Source organism: Poeciliopsis prolifica, unplaced genomic scaffold, assembly GCF_027474105.1.
Source record: "Poeciliopsis prolifica strain line A6 unplaced genomic scaffold, Auburn_PproV2 SCAFFOLD004, whole genome shotgun sequence".
Taxonomy (NCBI): Eukaryota; Metazoa; Chordata; class Actinopteri; order Cyprinodontiformes; family Poeciliidae; genus Poeciliopsis; species Poeciliopsis prolifica.
This window is the reverse complement of record NW_026562379.1, coordinates 19,372,825-19,393,503: the sequence shown is the minus strand read 5'-3', so window position 1 is coordinate 19,393,503 and position 20,679 is coordinate 19,372,825. Positions and strand designations below refer to the sequence as shown.

Here is a 20,679-nt window from a genome sequence, read left to right as displayed (position 1 = left end):
TTAGGTTTTATTAAAATCTGTTCATTAAAACTGTTGCCATGTTGTTACAGTTTAGTACTAGATGGATCATCTGTGAAAACCTCCAGCTGCTCTGCCTCATCCTGCCGGCAGAAATGAAACGCTAGACATCAAAAACAACCAATCAGAGCCAGGAGGAGGGACTTAGTGCTGTCACTCATCCTCAGGGAGTCGCTGCTCAATGGCAGAGAAACAACTTACTGAAAACAGTTTGTCATCAGTGGTGACTAGCTTAGCATTCATAGCAGACTCTGCTGTCAGGAAGGTGATTGACAGCACTAAGACCCGCCTCCTGGCTCTGATTGGTTGTTTCTCCCCGATCATCTCATGATGCCACAACAAGGTGATTAGCAAAGATGTAATAAATCTAGTGTTTATGTTGCAAACTGCAGCTTTAAACCTGAGGTCATAAAGTTCTGGGGAGTAATCGGGTCGGGTCGGGGTCCCGGTTCCTCAGGTTGTCTCTGATGACGCTGCAGGATCCAGTGATGAGTTCCCGAAACCGACCCATTTACAGGCTGATGACATTAAAACATCTGTTTGCTGTGAAAACCTCGGTTCTGCAGAATTAAACCGACGTCATGACGCCTCTGATCTGAGTCCAGAACCCGTCCGGCACCAGGAAGTGGGCCGGTAGACGGGCTGGTTCTCCTGATGCCTCCTGGCCCAAACAGGAGACCAATAATGAGACGCAGGCGGCTGCAGAACGTCTGTTTGCAGTAAAGAATCTGCCCCGGTGAACCTTGTTGCCCCCCGGTGCAGAACCCGCCTCCTGCTTATCTCTGATCTGCCGTCATTCCAGCGTCTCGCAGGCGTCCAGGCTGCAGCGCTTGTTGCCGCTCCGCTTGGTTTGCGATGTCGCAACACAACAGCTGCTCACCTCCTAATATGGAGCTGCTTTCAGCGCTTTGTTTGGATGGAGCTGGCGCACGCCGCCCTGAAGTAAACTTTCACCTACAGATATGTTCTTCTAACAGTGAGCTCCATGTCCGCCATCAGGATCGGAGCTTCAATCGTCTTTAGGAAAACAGCGTCTGACTGCAGCTTCATCCTGTTTGCTGCTGCAGCAGAAAACAGATCTGAGGAAAACATGGAGCCGGTTCTACATCACCCAGTTCTACATCACCTAGTTCTACATCACCTGGTTCTACATCACCTAGTTCTACATCACCCAGTTCTACATCACCTAGTTCTACATCACCTGGTTCTACATCACCTAGTTCTACATCACCCAGTTCTACATCACCTAGTTCTACATCACCTGGTTCTACATCACCTAGTTCTACATGACCTGGTTCTACATCACCTGGTTCTACATGACCTGGTTCTACATCACCTGGTTCTACATCACCTGGTTCTACATCACCTGGTTCTACATCACCTAGTTCTACATCACCTGGTTCTACATCACCTAGTTCTACATCACCTGGTTCTACATCACCTAGTTCTACATCACCTAGTTCTACTGGTTCTACATCACCTAATTCTACATCACCTAGTTCTACATCACCTAGTTCTACATCACCTAGTTCTACATCACCTGGTTCTACATCACCTGGTTCTACATCACCTAGTTCTACTGGTTCTACATCACCTAGTTCTACATCACCTAGTTCTACATGACCTGGTTCTACATCACCTGGTTCTACATCACCTAGTTCTACATCACCTGGTTCTACATCACCTAGTTCTACATCACCTAGTTCTACTGGTTCTACATCACCTAGTTCTACATGACCTGGTTCTACATCACCTGGTTCTACATCACCTAGTTCTACATCACCTGGTTCTACATCACCTGGTTCTACATCACCTAGTTCTACATGACCTGGTTCTACATCACCTGGTTCTACATCACCTGGTTCTACATCACCTGGTTCTACATCACCTGGTTCTACATCACCTAGTTCTACATCACCTGGTTCTACATCACCTAGTTCTACATCACCTGGTTCTACATCACCTAGTTCTACATCACCTAGTTCTACTGGTTCTACATCACCTAGTTCTACATCACCTAGTTCTACATCACCCAGTTCTACATCACCTAGTTCTACATCACCTGGTTCTACATCACCTGGTTCAACATCACCTAGTTCTACTGGTTCTACATCACCTAGTTCTACATCACCTAGTTCTACATGACCTGGTTCTACATCACCTGGTTCTACATCACCTAGTTCTACATCACCTGGTTCTACATCACCTAGTTCTACATCACCCAGTTCTACATCACCTAGTTCTACATCACCTAGTTCTACATCACCTGGTTCTACATCACCTGGTTCTACATCACCTGGTTCTACATCACCTAGTTCTACATCACCTAGTTCTACATCACCCAGTTCTACATCACCTAGTTCTACATCACCTAGTTCTACATCACCTGGTTCTACATCACCTGGTTCTACATCACCCAGTTCTACATCACCTAGTTCTACATCACCTGGTTCTACATCACCCAGTTCTACATCACCTAGTTCTACATCACCTAGTTCTACATCACCTGGTTCTACATCACCTAGTTCTACATCATCAGGTTCTACATCACCTGGTTCTACATCACCAGGTTCTACATCACCTAGTTCTACATCACCTAGTTCTACATCACCTGGTTCTACATCACCTGGTTCTACATCACCTAGTTCTACATCACCTAGTTCTACATCACCTAGTTCTACATCATCAGGTTCTACATCACCTGGTTCTACATCACCTGGTTCTACATCACCTAGTTCTACATCACCTAGTTCTACATCACCTGGTTCTACATCACCTAGTTCTACATCACCTGGTTCTACATCACCTGGTTCTACATCACCTAGTTCTACATCACCTAGTTCTACATCATCAGGTTCTACATCACCTAGTTCTACATCACCTGGTTCTACATCACCTAGTTCTACATCACCTAGTTCTACATCACCTGGTTCTACATCACCTAGTTCTACATCACCTAGTTCTACATCACCTAGTTCTACATCACCTGGTTCTACATCACCTAGTTCTACATCACCTGGTTCTACATCACCTAGTTCTACATCACCTGGTTCTACATCACCTGGTTCTACATCACCTAGTTCTACATCACCTAGTTCTACATCACCTGGTTCTACACCACCTGGTTCTACATCACCTGGTTCTACATCACCTGGTTCTACATCACCTAGTTCTACATCACCTAGTTCTACACCACCTGGTTCTACATCACCTGGTTCTACATCACCTAGTTCTACATCACCTAGTTCTACACCACCTGGTTCTACATCACCTGGTTCTACATCACCTAGTTCTACATCACCTAGTTCTACATCACCTGGTTCTACATCACCTAGTTCTACATCACCTAGTTCTACATCACCTAGTTCTACATCACCTAGTTCTACATCACCTGGTTCTACATCACCTAGTTCTACATCACCTGGTTCTACATCACCTAGTTCTACATCACCTGGTTCTACATCACCTGGTTCTACATCACCTAGTTCTACATCACCTAGTTCTACATCACCTGGTTCTACATCACCTGGTTCTACATCACCTGGTTCTACATCACCTGGTTCTACATCACCTAGTTCTACATCACCTAGTTCTACACCACCTGGTTCTACATCACCTGGTTCTACATCACCTGGTTCTACATCACCTAGTTCTACATCACCTAGTTCTACACCACCTGGTTCTACATCACCTGGTTCTACATCACCTAGTTCTACATCACCTAGTTCTACATCACCTGGTTCTACATCACCTAGTTCTACATCACCTGGTTCTACATCACCTAGTTCTACATCACCTGGTTCTACATCACCTAGTTCTACATCATCAGGTTCTACATCACCTAGTTCTACACCACCTGGTTCTACATCACCTGGTTCTACATCACCTAGTTCTACATCACCTAGTTCTACATCACCTGGTTCTACACCACCTGGTTCTACATCACCTAGTTCTACACCACCTAGTTCTACATCACCTGGTTCTACATCACCTAGTTCTACATCACCTAGTTCTACATCACCTGGTTCTACATCACCTAGTTCTACATCATCAGGTTCTACATCACCTAGTTCTACATCATCAGGTTCTACATCACCTGGTTCTACATCACCTAGTTCTACATCACCTAGTTCTACATCACCTGGTTCTACATCACCTAGTTCTACATCACCTAGTTCTACATCATCAGGTTCTACATCACCTGGTTCTACATCACCTAGTTCTACATCACCTAGTTCTACATCACCTAGTTCTACATCACCTAGTTCTACATCATCAGGTTCTACATCACCTGGTTCTACATCACCTGGTTCTACATCACCTAGTTCTACATCACCTAGTTCTACATCACCTGGTTCTACATCACCTAGTTCTACATCACCTGGTTCTACATCACCTGGTTCTACATCACCTAGTTCTACATCACCTAGTTCTACATCATCAGGTTCTACATCACCTAGTTCTACATCACCTGGTTCTACATCACCTAGTTCTACATCACCTAGTTCTACATCACCTGGTTCTACATCACCTAGTTCTACATCACCTAGTTCTACATCACCTAGTTCTACATCACCTGGTTCTACATCACCTAGTTCTACATCACCTGGTTCTACATCACCTGGTTCTACATCACCTAGTTCTACATCACCTAGTTCTACATCACCTGGTTCTACACCACCTGGTTCTACATCACCTGGTTCTACATCACCTGGTTCTACATCACCTAGTTCTACATCACCTAGTTCTACACCACCTGGTTCTACATCACCTGGTTCTACATCACCTGGTTCTACATCACCTAGTTCTACATCACCTAGTTCTACACCACCTGGTTCTACATCACCTGGTTCTACATCACCTAGTTCTACATCACCTAGTTCTACATCACCTGGTTCTACATCACCTAGTTCTACATCACCTGGTTCTACATCACGTAGTTCTACATCACCTGGTTCTACATCACCTAGTTCTACATCACCTGGTTCTACACCACCTGGTTCTACATCACCTAGTTCTACACCACCTAGTTCTACATCACCTGGTTCTACATCACCTAGTTCTACATCACCTAGTTCTACATCACCTGGTTCTACATCACCTAGTTCTACATCATCAGGTTCTACATCACCTAGTTCTACATCATCAGGTTCTACATCACCTGGTTCTACATCACCTAGTTCTACATCACCTAGTTCTACATCACCTGGTTCTACATCACCTAGTTCTACATCACCTAGTTCTACATCATCAGGTTCTACATCACCTGGTTCTACATCACCTAGTTCTACATCACCTAGTTCTACATCACCTGGTTCTACATCACCTGGTTCTACATCACCTAGTTCTACATCACCTAGTTCTACATCACCTAGTTCTACATCATCAGGTTCTACACCACCTGGTTCTACATCACCTAGTTCTACATCACCTAGTTCTACATCACCTGGTTCTACATCACCTGGTTCTACATCACCTGGTTCTACATCACCTAGTTCTACATCACCTAGTTCTACATCACCTGGTTCTACACCACCTGGTTCTACATCACCTGGTTCTACATCACCTGGTTCTACATCACCTAGTTCTACATCACCTAGTTCTACACCACCTGGTTCTACACCACCTGGTTCTACATCACCTGGTTCTACATCACCTAGTTCTACATCACCTAGTTCTACATCACCTGGTTCTACATCACCTAGTTCTACATCACCTGGTTCTACATCACCTAGTTCTACATCACCTGGTTCTACATCACCTAGTTCTACATCATCAGGTTCTACATCACCTAGTTCTACATCACCTGGTTCTACATCACCTGGTTCTACATCACCTAGTTCTACATCACCTAGTTCTACATCACCTGGTTCTACACCACCTGGTTCTACATCACCTAGTTCTACACCACCTAGTTCTACATCACCTGGTTCTACATCACCTAGTTCTACATCACCTAGTTCTACATCACCTGGTTCTACATCACCTAGTTCTACATCATCAGGTTCTACATCACCTGGTTCTACATCACCTAGTTCTACATCACCTAGTTCTACATCACCTGGTTCTACATCACCTAGTTCTACATCACCTAGTTCTACATCATCAGGTTCTACATCACCTGGTTCTACATCACCTAGTTCTACATCACCTAGTTCTACATCACCTAGTTCTACATCACCTGGTTCTACATCACCTGGTTCTACATCACCTAGTTCTACATCACCTAGTTCTACATCACCTAGTTCTACATCATCAGGTTCTACATCACCTGGTTCTACATCACCTAGTTCTACATCACCTAGTTCTACACCACCTGGTTCTACATCACCTAGTTCTACATCACCTAGTTCTACATCACCTGGTTCTACACCACCTGGTTCTACATCACCTAGTTCTACACCACCTGGTTCTACATCACCTAGTTCTACATCACCTAGTTCTACATCACCTAGTTCTACATCACCCAGTTCTACATCACCTAGTTCTACATCACCTAGTTCTACATCATCAGGTTCTACATCACCTAGTTCTACATCACCTAGTTCTACATCACCTAGTTCTACATCACCTAGTTCTACATCATCAGGTTCTACATCACCTAGTTCTACATCACCTAGTTCTACATCACCTAGTTCTACATCACCTGGTTCTACATCACCTGGTTCTACATCACCTAGTTCTACATCATCAGGTTCTACATCACCTAGTTCTACATCACCTAGTTCTACATCACCTAGTTCTACATCACCTGGTTCTACACCACCTGGTTCTACATCACCTAGTTCTACACCACCTGGTTCTACATCACCTAGTTCTACATCATCAGGTTCTACATCACCTAGTTCTACATCACCTAGTTCTACATCACCTAGTTCTACATCACCTAGTTCTACATCACCCAGTTCTACATCACCTAGTTCTACATCACCTGGTTCTACATCACCTAGTTCTACATCACCTGGTTCTACATCACCTAGTTCTACACCACCTGGTTCTACATCACCTGGTTCTACATCACCTGGTTCTACATCACCTAGTTCTACACCACCTGGTTCTACATCACCTGGTTCTACATCACCTAGTTCTACATCACCTAGTTCTACATCACCTAGTTCTACATCACCTGGTTCTACATCACCAGGTTCTACATCACCTAGTTCTACATCACCTGGTTCTACATCACCTAGTTCTACATCACCTGGTTCTACATCACCTGGTTCTACATCACCTGGTTCTACATCACCCAGTTCTACATCACCTAGTTCTACACCACCTGGTTCTACATCACCTGGTTCTACACCACCTGGTTCTACATCACCTAGTTCTACACCACCTGGTTCTACATCACCTAGTTCTACATCACCTAGTTCTACATCACCTAGTTCTACATCACCCAGTTCTACATCACCTGGTTCTACATCACCTAGTTCTACATCATCAGGTTCTACATCACCTAGTTCTACACCACCTAGTTCTACATCACCTGGTTCTACACCACCTAGTTCTACATCACCTAGTTCTACATCACCTGGTTCTACACCACCTGGTTCTACATCACCTAGTTCTACACCACCTAGTTCTACATCACCTGGTTCTACATCACCTAGTTCTACATCACCTAGTTCTACATCACCTGGTTCTACATCACCTAGTTATATATCATCAGGTTCTACATCACCTGGTTCTACATCACCTAGTTCTACATCACCTAGTTCTACATCACCTGGTTCTACATCACCTAGTTCTACATCACCTAGTTCTACATCATCAGGTTCTACATCACCTGGTTCTACATCACCTAGTTCTACATCACCTAGTTCTACATCACCTGGTTCTACATCACCTGGTTCTACATCACCTAGTTCTACATCACCTAGTTCTACATCACCTAGTTCTACATCATCAGGTTCTACACCACCTGGTTCTACATCACCTAGTTCTACATCACCTAGTTCTACACCACCTGGTTCTACATCACCTAGTTCTACATCACCTAGTTCTACATCACCTGGTTCTACACCACCTGGTTCTACATCACCTAGTTCTACACCACCTGGTTCTACATCACCTAGTTCTACATCACCTAGTTCTACATCACCTAGTTCTACATCACCCAGTTCTACATCACCTAGTTCTACATCACCTAGTTCTACATCATCAGGTTCTACATCACCTAGTTCTACATCACCTAGTTCTACATCACCTAGTTCTACATCACCTAGTTCTACATCATCAGGTTCTACATCACCTAGTTCTACATCACCTAGTTCTACATCACCTAGTTCTACATCACCTGGTTCTACATCACCTGGTTCTACATCACCTAGTTCTACATCATCAGGTTCTACATCACCTAGTTCTACATCACCTAGTTCTACATCACCTAGTTCTACATCACCTGGTTCTACACCACCTGGTTCTACATCACCTAGTTCTACACCACCTGGTTCTACATCACCTAGTTCTACATCATCAGGTTCTACATCACCTAGTTCTACATCACCTAGTTCTACATCACCTAGTTCTACATCACCTAGTTCTACATCACCCAGTTCTACATCACCTAGTTCTACATCACCTGGTTCTACATCACCTAGTTCTACATCACCTGGTTCTACATCACCTAGTTCTACACCACCTGGTTCTACATCACCTGGTTCTACATCACCTGGTTCTACATCACCTAGTTCTACACCACCTGGTTCTACATCACCTGGTTCTACATCACCTAGTTCTACATCACCTAGTTCTACATCACCTAGTTCTACATCACCTGGTTCTACATCACCAGGTTCTACATCACCTAGTTCTACATCACCTGGTTCTACATCACCTAGTTCTACATCACCTGGTTCTACATCACCTGGTTCTACATCACCTGGTTCTACATCACCAGTTCTACATCACCTAGTTCTACACCACCTGGTTCTACATCACCTGGTTCTACACCACCTGGTTCTACATCACCTAGTTCTACACCACCTGGTTCTACATCACCTAGTTCTACACCACCTGGTTCTACATCACCTAGTTCTACATCACCTAGTTCTACATCACCTAGTTCTACATCACCCAGTTCTACATCACCTAGTTCTACATCACCTGGTTCTACATCACCTAGTTCTACATCACCTGGTTCTACATCACCTAGTTCTACACCACCTGGTTCTACATCACCTGGTTCTACATCACCTGGTTCTACATCACCTAGTTCTACACCACCTGGTTCTACATCACCTGGTTCTACATCACCTAGTTCTACATCACCTAGTTCTACATCACCTAGTTCTACATCACCTGGTTCTACATCACCTAGTTCTACATCACCTGGTTCTACATCACCCAGTTCTACATCACCTGGTTCTACATCACCTAGTTCTACATCACCTGGTTCTACATCACCTAGTTCTACATCACCTAGTTCTACACCACCTGGTTCTACATCACCTGGTTCTACACCACCTGGTTCTACATCACCCAGTTCTACATCACCTAGTTCTACATCACCTAGTTCTACATCACCTGGTTCTACATCACCTGGTTCTACATCACCTAGTTCTACATCACCTGGTTCTACATCACCTGGTTCTACATCACCTAGTTCTACATCACCTAGTTCTACATCACCTAGTTCTACATCACCTGGTTCTACATCACCTGGTTCTACACCACCTGGTTCTACATCACCTAGTTCTACATCACCTAGTTCTACATCACCTGGTTCTACATCACCTAGTTCTACATCACCTGGTTCTACATCACCTAGTTCTACATTCCTTCACTGAGACGTTAAACTGCTCCTAGTTTCTAACTCACTGAAATATTAAAGATCTGCTGCTGGATCGACCTGCTGGTTCTGGTTCTGTTCAGCATCAGAACCAGAACCAAAGATGGAGAAGCAGCTTTCAGCTTCTATGCTCCACAGATCTGGATCAACCTTCCAGAAAAGTGAAACGCAGCAGAAACCCTGAGCTCCTTTAACCTAGACTGAAACCAGCTGCTTAGCGTTGCTATGGAAACATAATCAATTAAGTATTTAATGATGGGTCGATCAATAGAATTGTTGATTCTATGTTGCATGACTCTATGATGTAAAGCGCTTTGAAATGTTCCATACAAATATCGTTGGGCTGATTGTGGAGCAGCTGCTCTGCAACATGAGGAAAATGATTTTAATCAACATGTTAGCTCGTCTGGTGCAACCAGCTCCTGGTTCTGCTTCCCCCAGACCGTCTGGACCGCAGAGGAACCTTCTGGATCTCATCTTACTCAATCGCTAAAGTTTGGCTGTGACGTTTTGCACTTAGCTTCTCCGCTATGAAGCTAACCGCAAGAGAGAAGAGTCGAGTCAAACATCTTTGCTAGCAATAAAATTTCTTCGACGTTCCTGCTGCTGCTGAAATTCTAAAACAATGCAGAAAACTGACATCATCGTTCACAACTTCTTCTGTTCACTGATTGGCTCAGTGAAATTGTCCTGGAGAAATTGATCTCAATGGGAGAAATCCCGGAATCAGAAGCAAAGGGAGATGAGAATCAATGACCCAGATGCCTGTAAGCTGGTCAAAATATTCCATAATTCTGATCTTTATGCTTGGAATGTTTCTTAAAGAATCCATGTCCAAATTGAGTCTTTATCCAACACAGTTGAGCAGCATTTCCCCAGTTGCCCCCCTGCTGGTTGATTCCTGTGTCAGCCATTTTGTGCACAGGTTGCTGGTTCAGTTCCGGGCCTTCCTGCCTGGAGGCGGATGTTGTCCGTAGTTTTGTGTGTTCCGGCTCGAGTGATGGGAGCTGAATTCATCATGCTGACCCGTCTCCTCCGCTCTGCAGGTGCACGGTGTCTGGACCTCGGCGGCCGGGTCGTGTGTCACTGTCGCTCGGGCTTCACCGGGACTCTCTGCGAGACCAACATCGACGACTGCGCCGGCAACCCCTGCCGCAACGCCGGCACGTGCCTGGACGGCATCAATGACTTCAGCTGCTCGTGCACCCTGGGCTTCTCTGGCAAGGACTGCTCGGTGCGCACCACTTCCTGCGACTCCTTCCCCTGCAGCAACGGGGGAACGTGTTACGCCCACTTCTCCGGCTTCGTGTGCCAGTGTCCGCCGGGCTTCATGGGCGCTCGCTGTGAGTACTCCCTCAGCATTCCCTCTCCAAGACCCCCAGATGGCGGCGACGCCTCTCCGGCGCTGATTGCCGCCGTCGCGCTGGGCCTGGTGACTCTGTCGCTCCTGGTGTGCGCCTCCATCCACGTCCTGCGCCAGCTGCGCCGGGGCAGGAAGCTGGCAGCCATGTCCAGGTCCGTGAAAAACGACTTGGAGACGGTGAACAACCGCGGCGCCGTGATCGGCGGAGGCGTCCCCAACAACGGGAGCCTGGCGGGGGCGCCGGCGTGCAGCCTGAAGGAGAAGGAGGCCTTTCTTCTCCCTGGAGGTTCACATAAAGTGTCCAACAAGGACGCAGCGCTGGCAGAGAAGAGCAGCGACAATGGGTCCATGGTCAAAAACAAAATGGCCGACTGTAACCTGGCCAAAGAGGAGCAGCGCCTGGAGAAGAACCAGCTTGACCCGTAAGGCTTTGACAGTGTGATGGTTTGATGGTTTTCTGTGTGTTCCTGTTCTCTCTCGGCTCCATGTTTGTGTTCTGGAAGGCAAGTAGAAGATTGATTCCTGCCCTGTGTGCCGAGCGTCTCTCTGAGCATGTCTGTGACGGGTCGGCTGCTGAACCAAACTCTGTCTCTCTGCTCAAACAGTCAGAAACATGACTCCTCCAGCATCGTCCCTCCTCTCAGTCTTGTGAAGGACAGTCTGTATCGCCCGGTGTTCATCGCCCCTGAGTCCGTGGAGCAGCGTGTGTTTGCCACCGAGGTGAGGCTCGAACCGGGACTTTATCGTCCAATCAGCTGCAGGAGGGAAGCAGGTTTGAACCCTGAAGCTCAGAATCAGCTTTTCAACCAGTCAGACAAAACGCATAGATAAAAACATGAGGTCACATGAGGTCAAACTCCAGTCCTGGAGGGTCACTGAGTCTCTGCTACATCAGCTGGGTAGAATAATGAGGCCATTAAGGTTCTGGAGAACAGACCCAAAATGGAGGAGGTCATGAAGTCATTTCATTACCTGAGGCTCATCTAAAACCTGCAGGACGGCCAGCGGCCCTGAGGACTGGAGTTACAGACGATGCCAAGTTGGTGGGAAAATGTTTCTTTGTTTTTCGCCTTTTATTAGAAAGAATAAGAGACAGGAAAGTTGCTTTATGTCTGAGTCGTGTGGCTGTTCGGTTTTCACCAGAGAGACGGCCGGGAACAGATCCGGTCCAGGAACAGATCCGGTCCGGGAACAGATCCGGTCCGGGAACAGATCCGGTCCGGGAACAGATCCGGTCCGGGAGCAGATCCGGTCCGGGAACAGATCCGGTCCGGGAACAGATCCGGTCCGGGAACAGATCCGGTCCGGGAGCAGATCCGGTCCGGGAGGAGATTCGGTCCGGAAACAGATCCGGTCCGGTCCAGGAACAGATCCGGTCCGGGAACAGATCCGGGTCGCTGCCGGGTCACTAGAAGCAGGAGCGACGTCGACCCAGACCGACTGATGAAGAGCTGAAACAGGCTGTCAGTCGGTTCCTGAGATCTTTAGTGCCAGCATAGGGTCAAAAGGTCAAAGGGAGAGCGCCTGGGTTCTTGCAGTCCATTTGTGTTGGGTGTTTCAAACCAGCAGGACGAAGGTGAAAAGGTCAGGTTTAGGGTCATCAGCCAGCCTGGTTTTGCTCTCCTGCTTCAACCCAACACACAGTTGGGTTCTAAAGGGCCCGGTTCTAAAGGGCCCGGTTCTAAAGGGCCCGGTTCTAAGGGCCCGGTTCTAAAGGGCCCGGTTCTAAAGGGCCCGGTTCTAAGGGCCCGGTTCTAAAGGGCCCGGTTCTAAAGGGCCCGGTTCTAAAGGGCCCGGTTCTAAGGGCCCGGTTCTAAGGGGCCCGGTTCTAAGGGCCCGGTTCTAAGGGCCCGGTTCTAAGGGCCCGGTTCTAAAGGGCCCGGTTCTAAAGGGCCCGGTTCTAAAGGGCCCGGTTCTAAAGGGCCCGGTTCTAAGGGCCCGGTTCTAAAGGGCCCGGTTCTAAAGGGCCCGGTTCTAAAGGGCCCGGTTCTAAAGGGCCCGGTTCTAAAGGGCCCGGTTCTAAGGGGCCGGTTCTAAGGGCCCGGTTCTAAGGGCCCGGTTCTAAAGGGCCCGGTTCTAAGGGCCCGGTTCTAAAGGGCCCGGTTCTAAAGGGCCCGGTTCTAAAGGGCCCGGTTCTAAGGGCCCGGTTCCATCAACCGTTTCTAATGCAGTGCCGAAAAATGTGCTGAAAAATCATTTACATGAACACGGCCAATGATCTGAGACAGAATCCATCCTGATGGTGTCTCGGTGGGACTGTGGGACTCGGTGTCTCGGTGAGACTCGATGTCTCGGTGGGACTCCGTGTCTCAGTGGGACTCGATGTCTCAATGGGACTCGGTGTCTCAGTGGGACTCGATGTCTCAATGGGACTCGGTGTCTCAGTGGGACTCCGTGTCTCAGTGGGACTCGGTGTCTCAGTGGGACTCGGTGTCTCAGTGGGACTCGGTGTCTCGGTGGGACTCGGTGTCTCAGTGGGACTCGGTGTCTCAGTGGGACTCGGTGTCTCGGTGGGACTCGATGTCTCGGTGGGACTCGGTGTCTCAGTGGGACTCGGTGTCTCGGTGGGACTCGGTGTCTCGGTGAGACTCGATGTCTCGGTGGGACTCCGTGTCTCAGTGGGACTCGGTGTCTCAGTGGGACTCGATGTCTCGGTGGGACTCGATGTCTCGGTGGGACTCCGTGTCTCAGTGGGACTCGGTGTCTCAGTGGGACTCGGTGTCTCGGTGGGACTCGATGTCTCAGTGGGACTCGGTGTCTCGGTGGGACTCGATGTCTCGGTGGGACTCGGTGTCTCAATGGGACTCGTCTCTTGACAGAGTCTCCCAGTTTAAATTCCCAGGATCGTTGCATCTAAAGGTTCTTTCGTCTCGTTGGTGTTTGGCCTCATCTGGACTCTGGACTGTTGAGTCGGTTCTTGTCGGGTCGTGCAGGAAGAATCCAAGATGGCAGCCGAGCTGCTTTGCTGTTGTGTTTTTAGAAAAGTGGATCAGAGTCACACCTTCACAGAGGGTTTCGGATCCGTTCTCCTCCAGACCTGCCAGGTTCTGATCAGGTTTCAGCTGAATTCAGACTTCCTGGTTCCAGGCAGCCCGGTTCAGGTCCTGATGGTTCTGATTTGGGTCCTGATGGTTCCGGTTCGGTTTGGGTCCTGATGGTTCCGGTTCGGTTCGGGTCCTGATGGTTCCGGTTCGGGTCCTGATGGTTCGGGTCCTGATGGTTTCGGTTCGGGTCCTGATGGTTCCGGTTCGGGTCCTGATGGTTCGGGTCCTGATGGTTCCGGTTAGCTCATCAGAACCCGTCCCTGGTTCTGAAAATGTTGTTGCCTGATGTTTGGTCGTTTTTATGTTTCCAACGATTAGCCAATCCTCATCTGACCTCTGACAATTGGTCAGAGGTCAGAGGTCAGATGAGGTTCATCCTCCCTGTTCCCTGATTTCAAACTTTCCACTGCATGTAAAAGTCAAATGTGTTAGGGTTAGGGTTAACCCTAACACATGATGACATCACGTGATGTCATCTGTGTCTCGGTGGGACACAGATGACGTGAATATTTGCATTTCACGGCAAATATTCACGTGAAATGCAAATATTGTTCAAGTGTGTAAGGTGTGTGTTTGCAAGGGCTCATGTGTGCATGAACCCTTTCACCCATCATGTGATGATGTCATCACGATGACATCATCACGTGATGTCATCATATGGTTTTCTGCTTGTTGAGTTTTAATGGAATTGTTAGCATTAGCGTTAGCATCAGGATGTGATTTCGCCATAATTCTTCCTTGATCGCGTCTCTGGGTGCTGACAGTTTTCTGAGTAATTCAGATAATAATAAAGCAATAAAATTTCATGTATAGTTTAAATAAATTATCTTTAATTTACTCAGCATGTTATTTTATGCTCCCGTTTCCATGAACTAAATCACAACCTTTCCTTCCTTTTGGGTAGAAATGTTTGAATCAACAGGTAACAAACAGCTGGTTGGGAGGAAACGATCCGACTTGCTTTAACAGAACTGAGACTCAAATCTCTATCAATATGTGGATATTTGCTGGTCGTTCTGCTGACACACGGCAGACTTTAGCACAACTTCTATAGGTTGTTAAACGATCAGCTTGATTATGTTACTGAACTGATTAGGCACAGCAGGTAAGTGTTTAAACTTCCTTTCAGTCCAAACTGCATGCTGCTTGTTCCCGTCCGATCTGTGACAACAAAACCAGGAACAGGTAGGACCTGCGTTTTGAGGCCTCAGTCCTCGTGGCGCTGGTCACAGGTTCGATTCCCGGCCTAGCGACATTCAGAAATTGAAAAGTATTCCTGCAGTGTTAAGGCCCAGTTTGTTAATCAGATCAAGGTTTAAAATTTTTCTCTGACTGGTAAATTCAGACTTTTTACCATTTGAACCCTCTGAGCTCCTCTGAAAGGCATGGAGAGCTTTAATTATGATCTCAACTTGAAATCAACAAAGCTCAGTATTTCCTCATGAATCCATGTTTTTTCTGTTTTTTCCGTGTTTCTGTTCCTGGTTTTGTTCCACATAATGTCCAGCTGAATGTGAAAACTCTTCAGACTCTTTAGGTTGAAGACGAGACCATCGTCAGCGTAGAGCCTGAACTTTTCCATCGTCACAGTGACAAACTCTGTTAACCTCACTGGATCCGACCCGACCCATCGATACCACCAGCAGCTTTCAGGAAATGTGCAGAACCTCTTGGGTTATTTCTAGTTTCTATTTTTTTCTTGATGTAAATTGACTTAATATTCAACCAAACTTTCTAAGGATCCCACATTAATTTAGATTAGCATAAAGTATCATCAAATTAAACAAGTTAATAATTAAACAGAAATGTTGACCAGCAGAATATTTAGTTTTTCTGCAGATTGAGTCCAGCTGACCCCAGCATGATGCTGCCACTGTTTTCATGACCAGCCTCTGTTTTTTCCTTTCAGGGGTTTCGATCTGCACATCGTCGGCATAAATGCCACTTCTGGTGGATTTTCATGATTTATTTGAACCAGAATCTAGTAATCATACAACTGTAATTAGAAAAACACATAATAGCAAAGATTTGAAATTATTGCTAATTTCTTCTTTGAATCATGACATTATATATCATATTAATTGTTCCAGAAACTCAGTGATCCTTCACCATCTGTTGCTGCAGCAGTTAGGACGAGAGCTGGTCATGCAGCTGCTGGCTGGACGTTAGCGATAGCTCTCTCTTTTAGATTGTCTCCACTTTATGTAAAACTTTACATGTCAGGAGAAAAACAGTAAATACAAACTTGTGAATCCAATTTTATAATTGGGTTAGGGTTAGCTGTGCTAAAAGCTAACTGTGCTAGCCCTAAACCACTAATAATAAACATTATATCTGCTAATGCTAAAGTATTATACCAACATAGTTTAGTGGAAGCTAATGCTAAAGCACTCATTCCTATCATGTTGATACGGCATGGCACCTGGTCCTCAACAGTCAAACCTTCCTGGACGGTTTCACTTCAGGGAGCTGACCTTTCACCCACAGCTTCAGCTCCATAGCTGATGAGTTTTCCTAACTTTGTTGCTAATTTAGCCTAATTGACTTTTGGCCAAAAAGCTTGAAGGACATCACTGGGTTTTTCAGTGCTTACTGTAGAACAGCAATGCATTCTGGGTACAGAGTACATGTCTCACTACTTGAAGAATTCATAAGAGAAAAACCAAAATGTCAACTTTATTCAACTGAAAACAGGCGAGTAAATTAGTGCTTTAGAGATAATTGAATTTTCTCGGGGTACGTTAAGTGTGCTAAACATTTTCAAAGTTAGCAAAGAAGCTAAAGCCCTAAACAAAACATGTTTGCTGTCTCATTGCTTCATGTGAAGTCAGAGCTCTAAAAAGACTTTAAAATATTAACACTTCATCATAGGTTATGTTTGTTAACGGTCAAACGTGTTTTTTTTTGTTTTTTTTGAACAGCGTTACAGACTTTAAAGGTTTTCTCTCTTTCTGCTGCTCAAAGGCACACGGCTCAGTTCCAGGAACTAGTCCCAGCCATCCTGACTAAACCTTCTATTAAAATGTTTCTTTAATGAATGTCAGATCCAATAACTTTTTGCTCCTTGTTTCACTGAAAAATCCAATTAGTAAACAAACAGGAAGCTGCAGATTGCAGAGACGTTGGGTCCTGAAGCCGTTCACAATGTGGTCATTTTCTTCTCTTATTCACCTTGTTCTCACTTTAGTTTGCTCCTTTAAATGTGCGTTACTCTAATCCACCCGTTATCAGCTCCAAGTCCCCAGTTTGTCTGTTTTTTTAGATTTGAGGGTGGAAAGGTCATCCTGTACGCTGATGACTAACTGCTGTTTCTGTATCTTGTTCTCAGGTATAACCTTGAGTTTTCAGAGCACCAGCGGAGGAGCTTTTACACTGGAGGGCCTGAAACGTTTCTGTCCTGGACAGAACAGCCTGAGGATCTATTCTACACACACGTTTTTATTTAATATTTATTGCTGCTGCTCACTGAAAACCAGCAATCGCCACAATGACTCATTCTGCTTCAATAGTGACAATGTTGGGATGACAGACCAGATAAACTGAATGTCCCACACCATTTATCTTTCAATACTTTTAAATCCTTTTTGACCTTTCTTTGCTTTTTTATATAAACAAATATATAAATTGTCCTTGAATTAGAAAATATTTTGACAAGAATAATCAAAAATCCTCTGCCTGATGTTACAGGAACTGAAACTTTCTTTAAACCTTCTGGACTTTGTGCCTAAAAATTGCAGAGTTTTTAATGACTCTGGATATTTTTCTGATTATTTTTTCTCGTTGCTTTCTTCTGGAATCAGTCATGATGCAGCAGCCTGCTGGGAAAACCCAACGCCGACTCTCAGTCACCGTCCAAACCAGAAAACCCGGAAGTCTCTCGTTGAAAAGAGCAGCTGCAGGATGTAAAACAGAGTAAACTGTTTTGTTTTTCAGGTGCTCCTGCCGACCAGAGGAGCTTTTCTGATTCAAACCCCAGCAGGTTGAAAAGTCTCTGAAGTCATGAACAGATCACCGAAGACGTGTTGATATGAAGATGCGATGGAAACTGTGTTGATCTCGGTTTTGTCCTCCAGGATTTTTCTAACCTCCCTGCTGCAGGCAGACAGTGAAAACGCTTCAGTGTCTTTTATATTCAGTGTATTTTTCTAATTAGTCCATATGAAACCAAAAACATGTCTCCGGTGTTATTTTAAAAACAAGGCAGTGTGTACATGCCACCCAGAGGCCGGTTTTCATATTTAATTTTCTCTGCTGTAAATAATTTTGTATTTATGGAAGAGAATTGTGTATATGTTCTTGCTAATGTTTCAGTCAGAATCAAGAAATATATATTTTTCATAAACGAATCATAAAATATGTGTATGTTGTTTTTATTGCAGTTTTCCTCAGGAAACCGAAAATCTGAATCATCCGAGCTGCGACTAAAACACGGAGCTGGATTATATTCCGGATTCACATGAAGCCATTTTTCCAGATCGGTTTATGTTACAACAATAAAAATGCTGGAAGTAGAAATTTTATTAATCAGTTATTATCTTAGATGTATAAAGACTGTAATAATAATAATAATCATTATTCTGCTGGTTTAGCCCTCAGCATCACAGGTCCTACTCTGTACCAAATTGTGGGTGATTGGAGCTTCAGGAGCTCTGTTTCATCAGGCCAGACTGCGCTGGCCTAGTTAAAGTCCCAGCAGCAGACAAGTCTCAGTGTGTTTAAGAAGTCATAAATTACTAACTAGAAACTAACAAAAACATGATTTATTGATGCACTGTTTACATTTATTAAAAGAAATGTAACATTTTAGTCACTGATTCATTAGTTAAAAGTCAAAGCAAATATTTAACTTTCATTGTAAAAAATGACACGTTTTCCCATCTGACAATAAAATAAATTCTGTTTCAGGACGAACTGAATTATTTATTCTAAATATTTCAGCTTCGCTCCATAAATGAAAATATTATTTAAAAGTTAATTTATTTTATCACAAAGAGAAACAGATTAAAAAAGTATTCTTATTATTATGTTTGAAAGTCTTTTTTTGTCATGATTTTCTTCTTAAAGTTGATGAAAACACCCTTAGCATTTAAATATTACCACAGAACAATAAAAAAAACTTTAGGATCAGAAATGTGGCTTAATATCTGCTTAACGTTTCTTTTAATCTGACAGAATCTCATTGGGACGAATTTATTCAACATGACCGTGGAGTCAAACTTTTAAATACATTTGTTTTATAAAAATGGTTAAAAATAGTTTATTATTTTTTACAGAGATGTCAGAATGAAGGGGATGAACACAAATGCATGCCGCACTTTTAGGAAAAAGGTGACTTTAAAAAAATATATATCCGGTACAGAGCAAAAGTTTAACACACCCTTCTCATTCAGTAGGTTTCCTTTATTTTCATGACTATTTGTAAGGGCAGTAATCCACTGATCAACCTGTGAAGTGAAAACTGTTTCAGGTCACGACCTCTGGAAGCTCATCAAGAGGAAGCAGAGAGAGCAAAGCAGTGATCTCAGCAAAACGTTGAAGAAACTACAACATAAGGCACATTTTCAGTTGTTTCACACTTTTTGGTTAGTACATATTTCCTCATGTGTTAATTCATAGTTTGATGCCTTCAGTGTCAATAGTCATGAAAATAAAGGAAACTCATGGAATGAAAAGGTGTGTCCAAACTTTTGCTCCGTACTGTATGCAATAAAAAAATATAATTTCCCAAAAAATTCATGAAAATAAAATGAGGGTTTTATTTTAGTGATGTGGCGACAAGTAAAAGTTGGAAATGTATTTTTCTTCAATTGTTGGCAATCAAGAAGAGAAATTTCTCAGGAAGCTCTGGCTGCAGAACAGAGCTGTGTGTGTGTGTGTGTGTGTGTGTGTGTGTGTGTGTGTGTGTGTGCGTGCGTGTGTGTGTGTGTGGTGTGTGTGTGCGTGCGTGCGTGTGTGTGTGTGTGGGGAACAGGCATCCCAGGAGGTCGGGTCAGATGAAAACAGACTGAGAGTGAAGATCTCCCACACCTGTCATCACTCTGTCACCGTCTGCGACCTTTGACCTGTTCCTGTTCTTCACAGCTTGTTTTGGAAATGAGCAGCGTGTTCACACTGAATCCTGAGTGAAGGGGACTGTGGGTGTGTGTGTGTGTTTGGGGTGATCCGGGTTTTCCCTCCATGAAAGTCGCGGCGTGACGCCCTAAAATCAGCAGTCACAACCCTGGGGTCAAAGGTTGAGCAGGGAGGAAGTGACACCCTTCCGATGGGTAGACCAGGTCAAAGGTCAGCGAGTGAAGTTGTCTGGCGTTTTCTTCTCAGGACCTGCAGCAGAAACATGATTTGAATCATTTCCTCCCAGATCGCTGACCCTGTCCGACCAGCAGCAGAACCCGGTGAGACCAGCAGCAGAACCCGGTCCAACCAGCAGCAGAACCCAGTGAGACCAGCAGCAGAACCCGGTCAGA

General features: G+C 45.0%; 1 protein-coding gene across 1 annotated transcript in view; it reads left to right on the top strand.

The window, feature by feature from the left end:
• dlc (deltaC) overlaps window positions 1-18,561 on the top strand; it is a 279,279-nt gene extending 260,718 nt beyond the window's left edge. Inside the window, exons 8-10 of the mRNA XM_055028460.1 lie at window positions 10,855-11,593; window positions 11,777-11,891; window positions 17,544-18,561. Coding sequence (XP_054884435.1) covers window positions 10,855-11,593; window positions 11,777-11,891; window positions 17,544-17,549 — 860 coding nt within the window. The 3' untranslated portion in view covers window positions 17,550-18,561. The remainder of the gene's footprint in view (window positions 1-10,854; window positions 11,594-11,776; window positions 11,892-17,543) is intronic.
• Window positions 18,562-20,679: the final 2,118 nt, after the last annotated feature.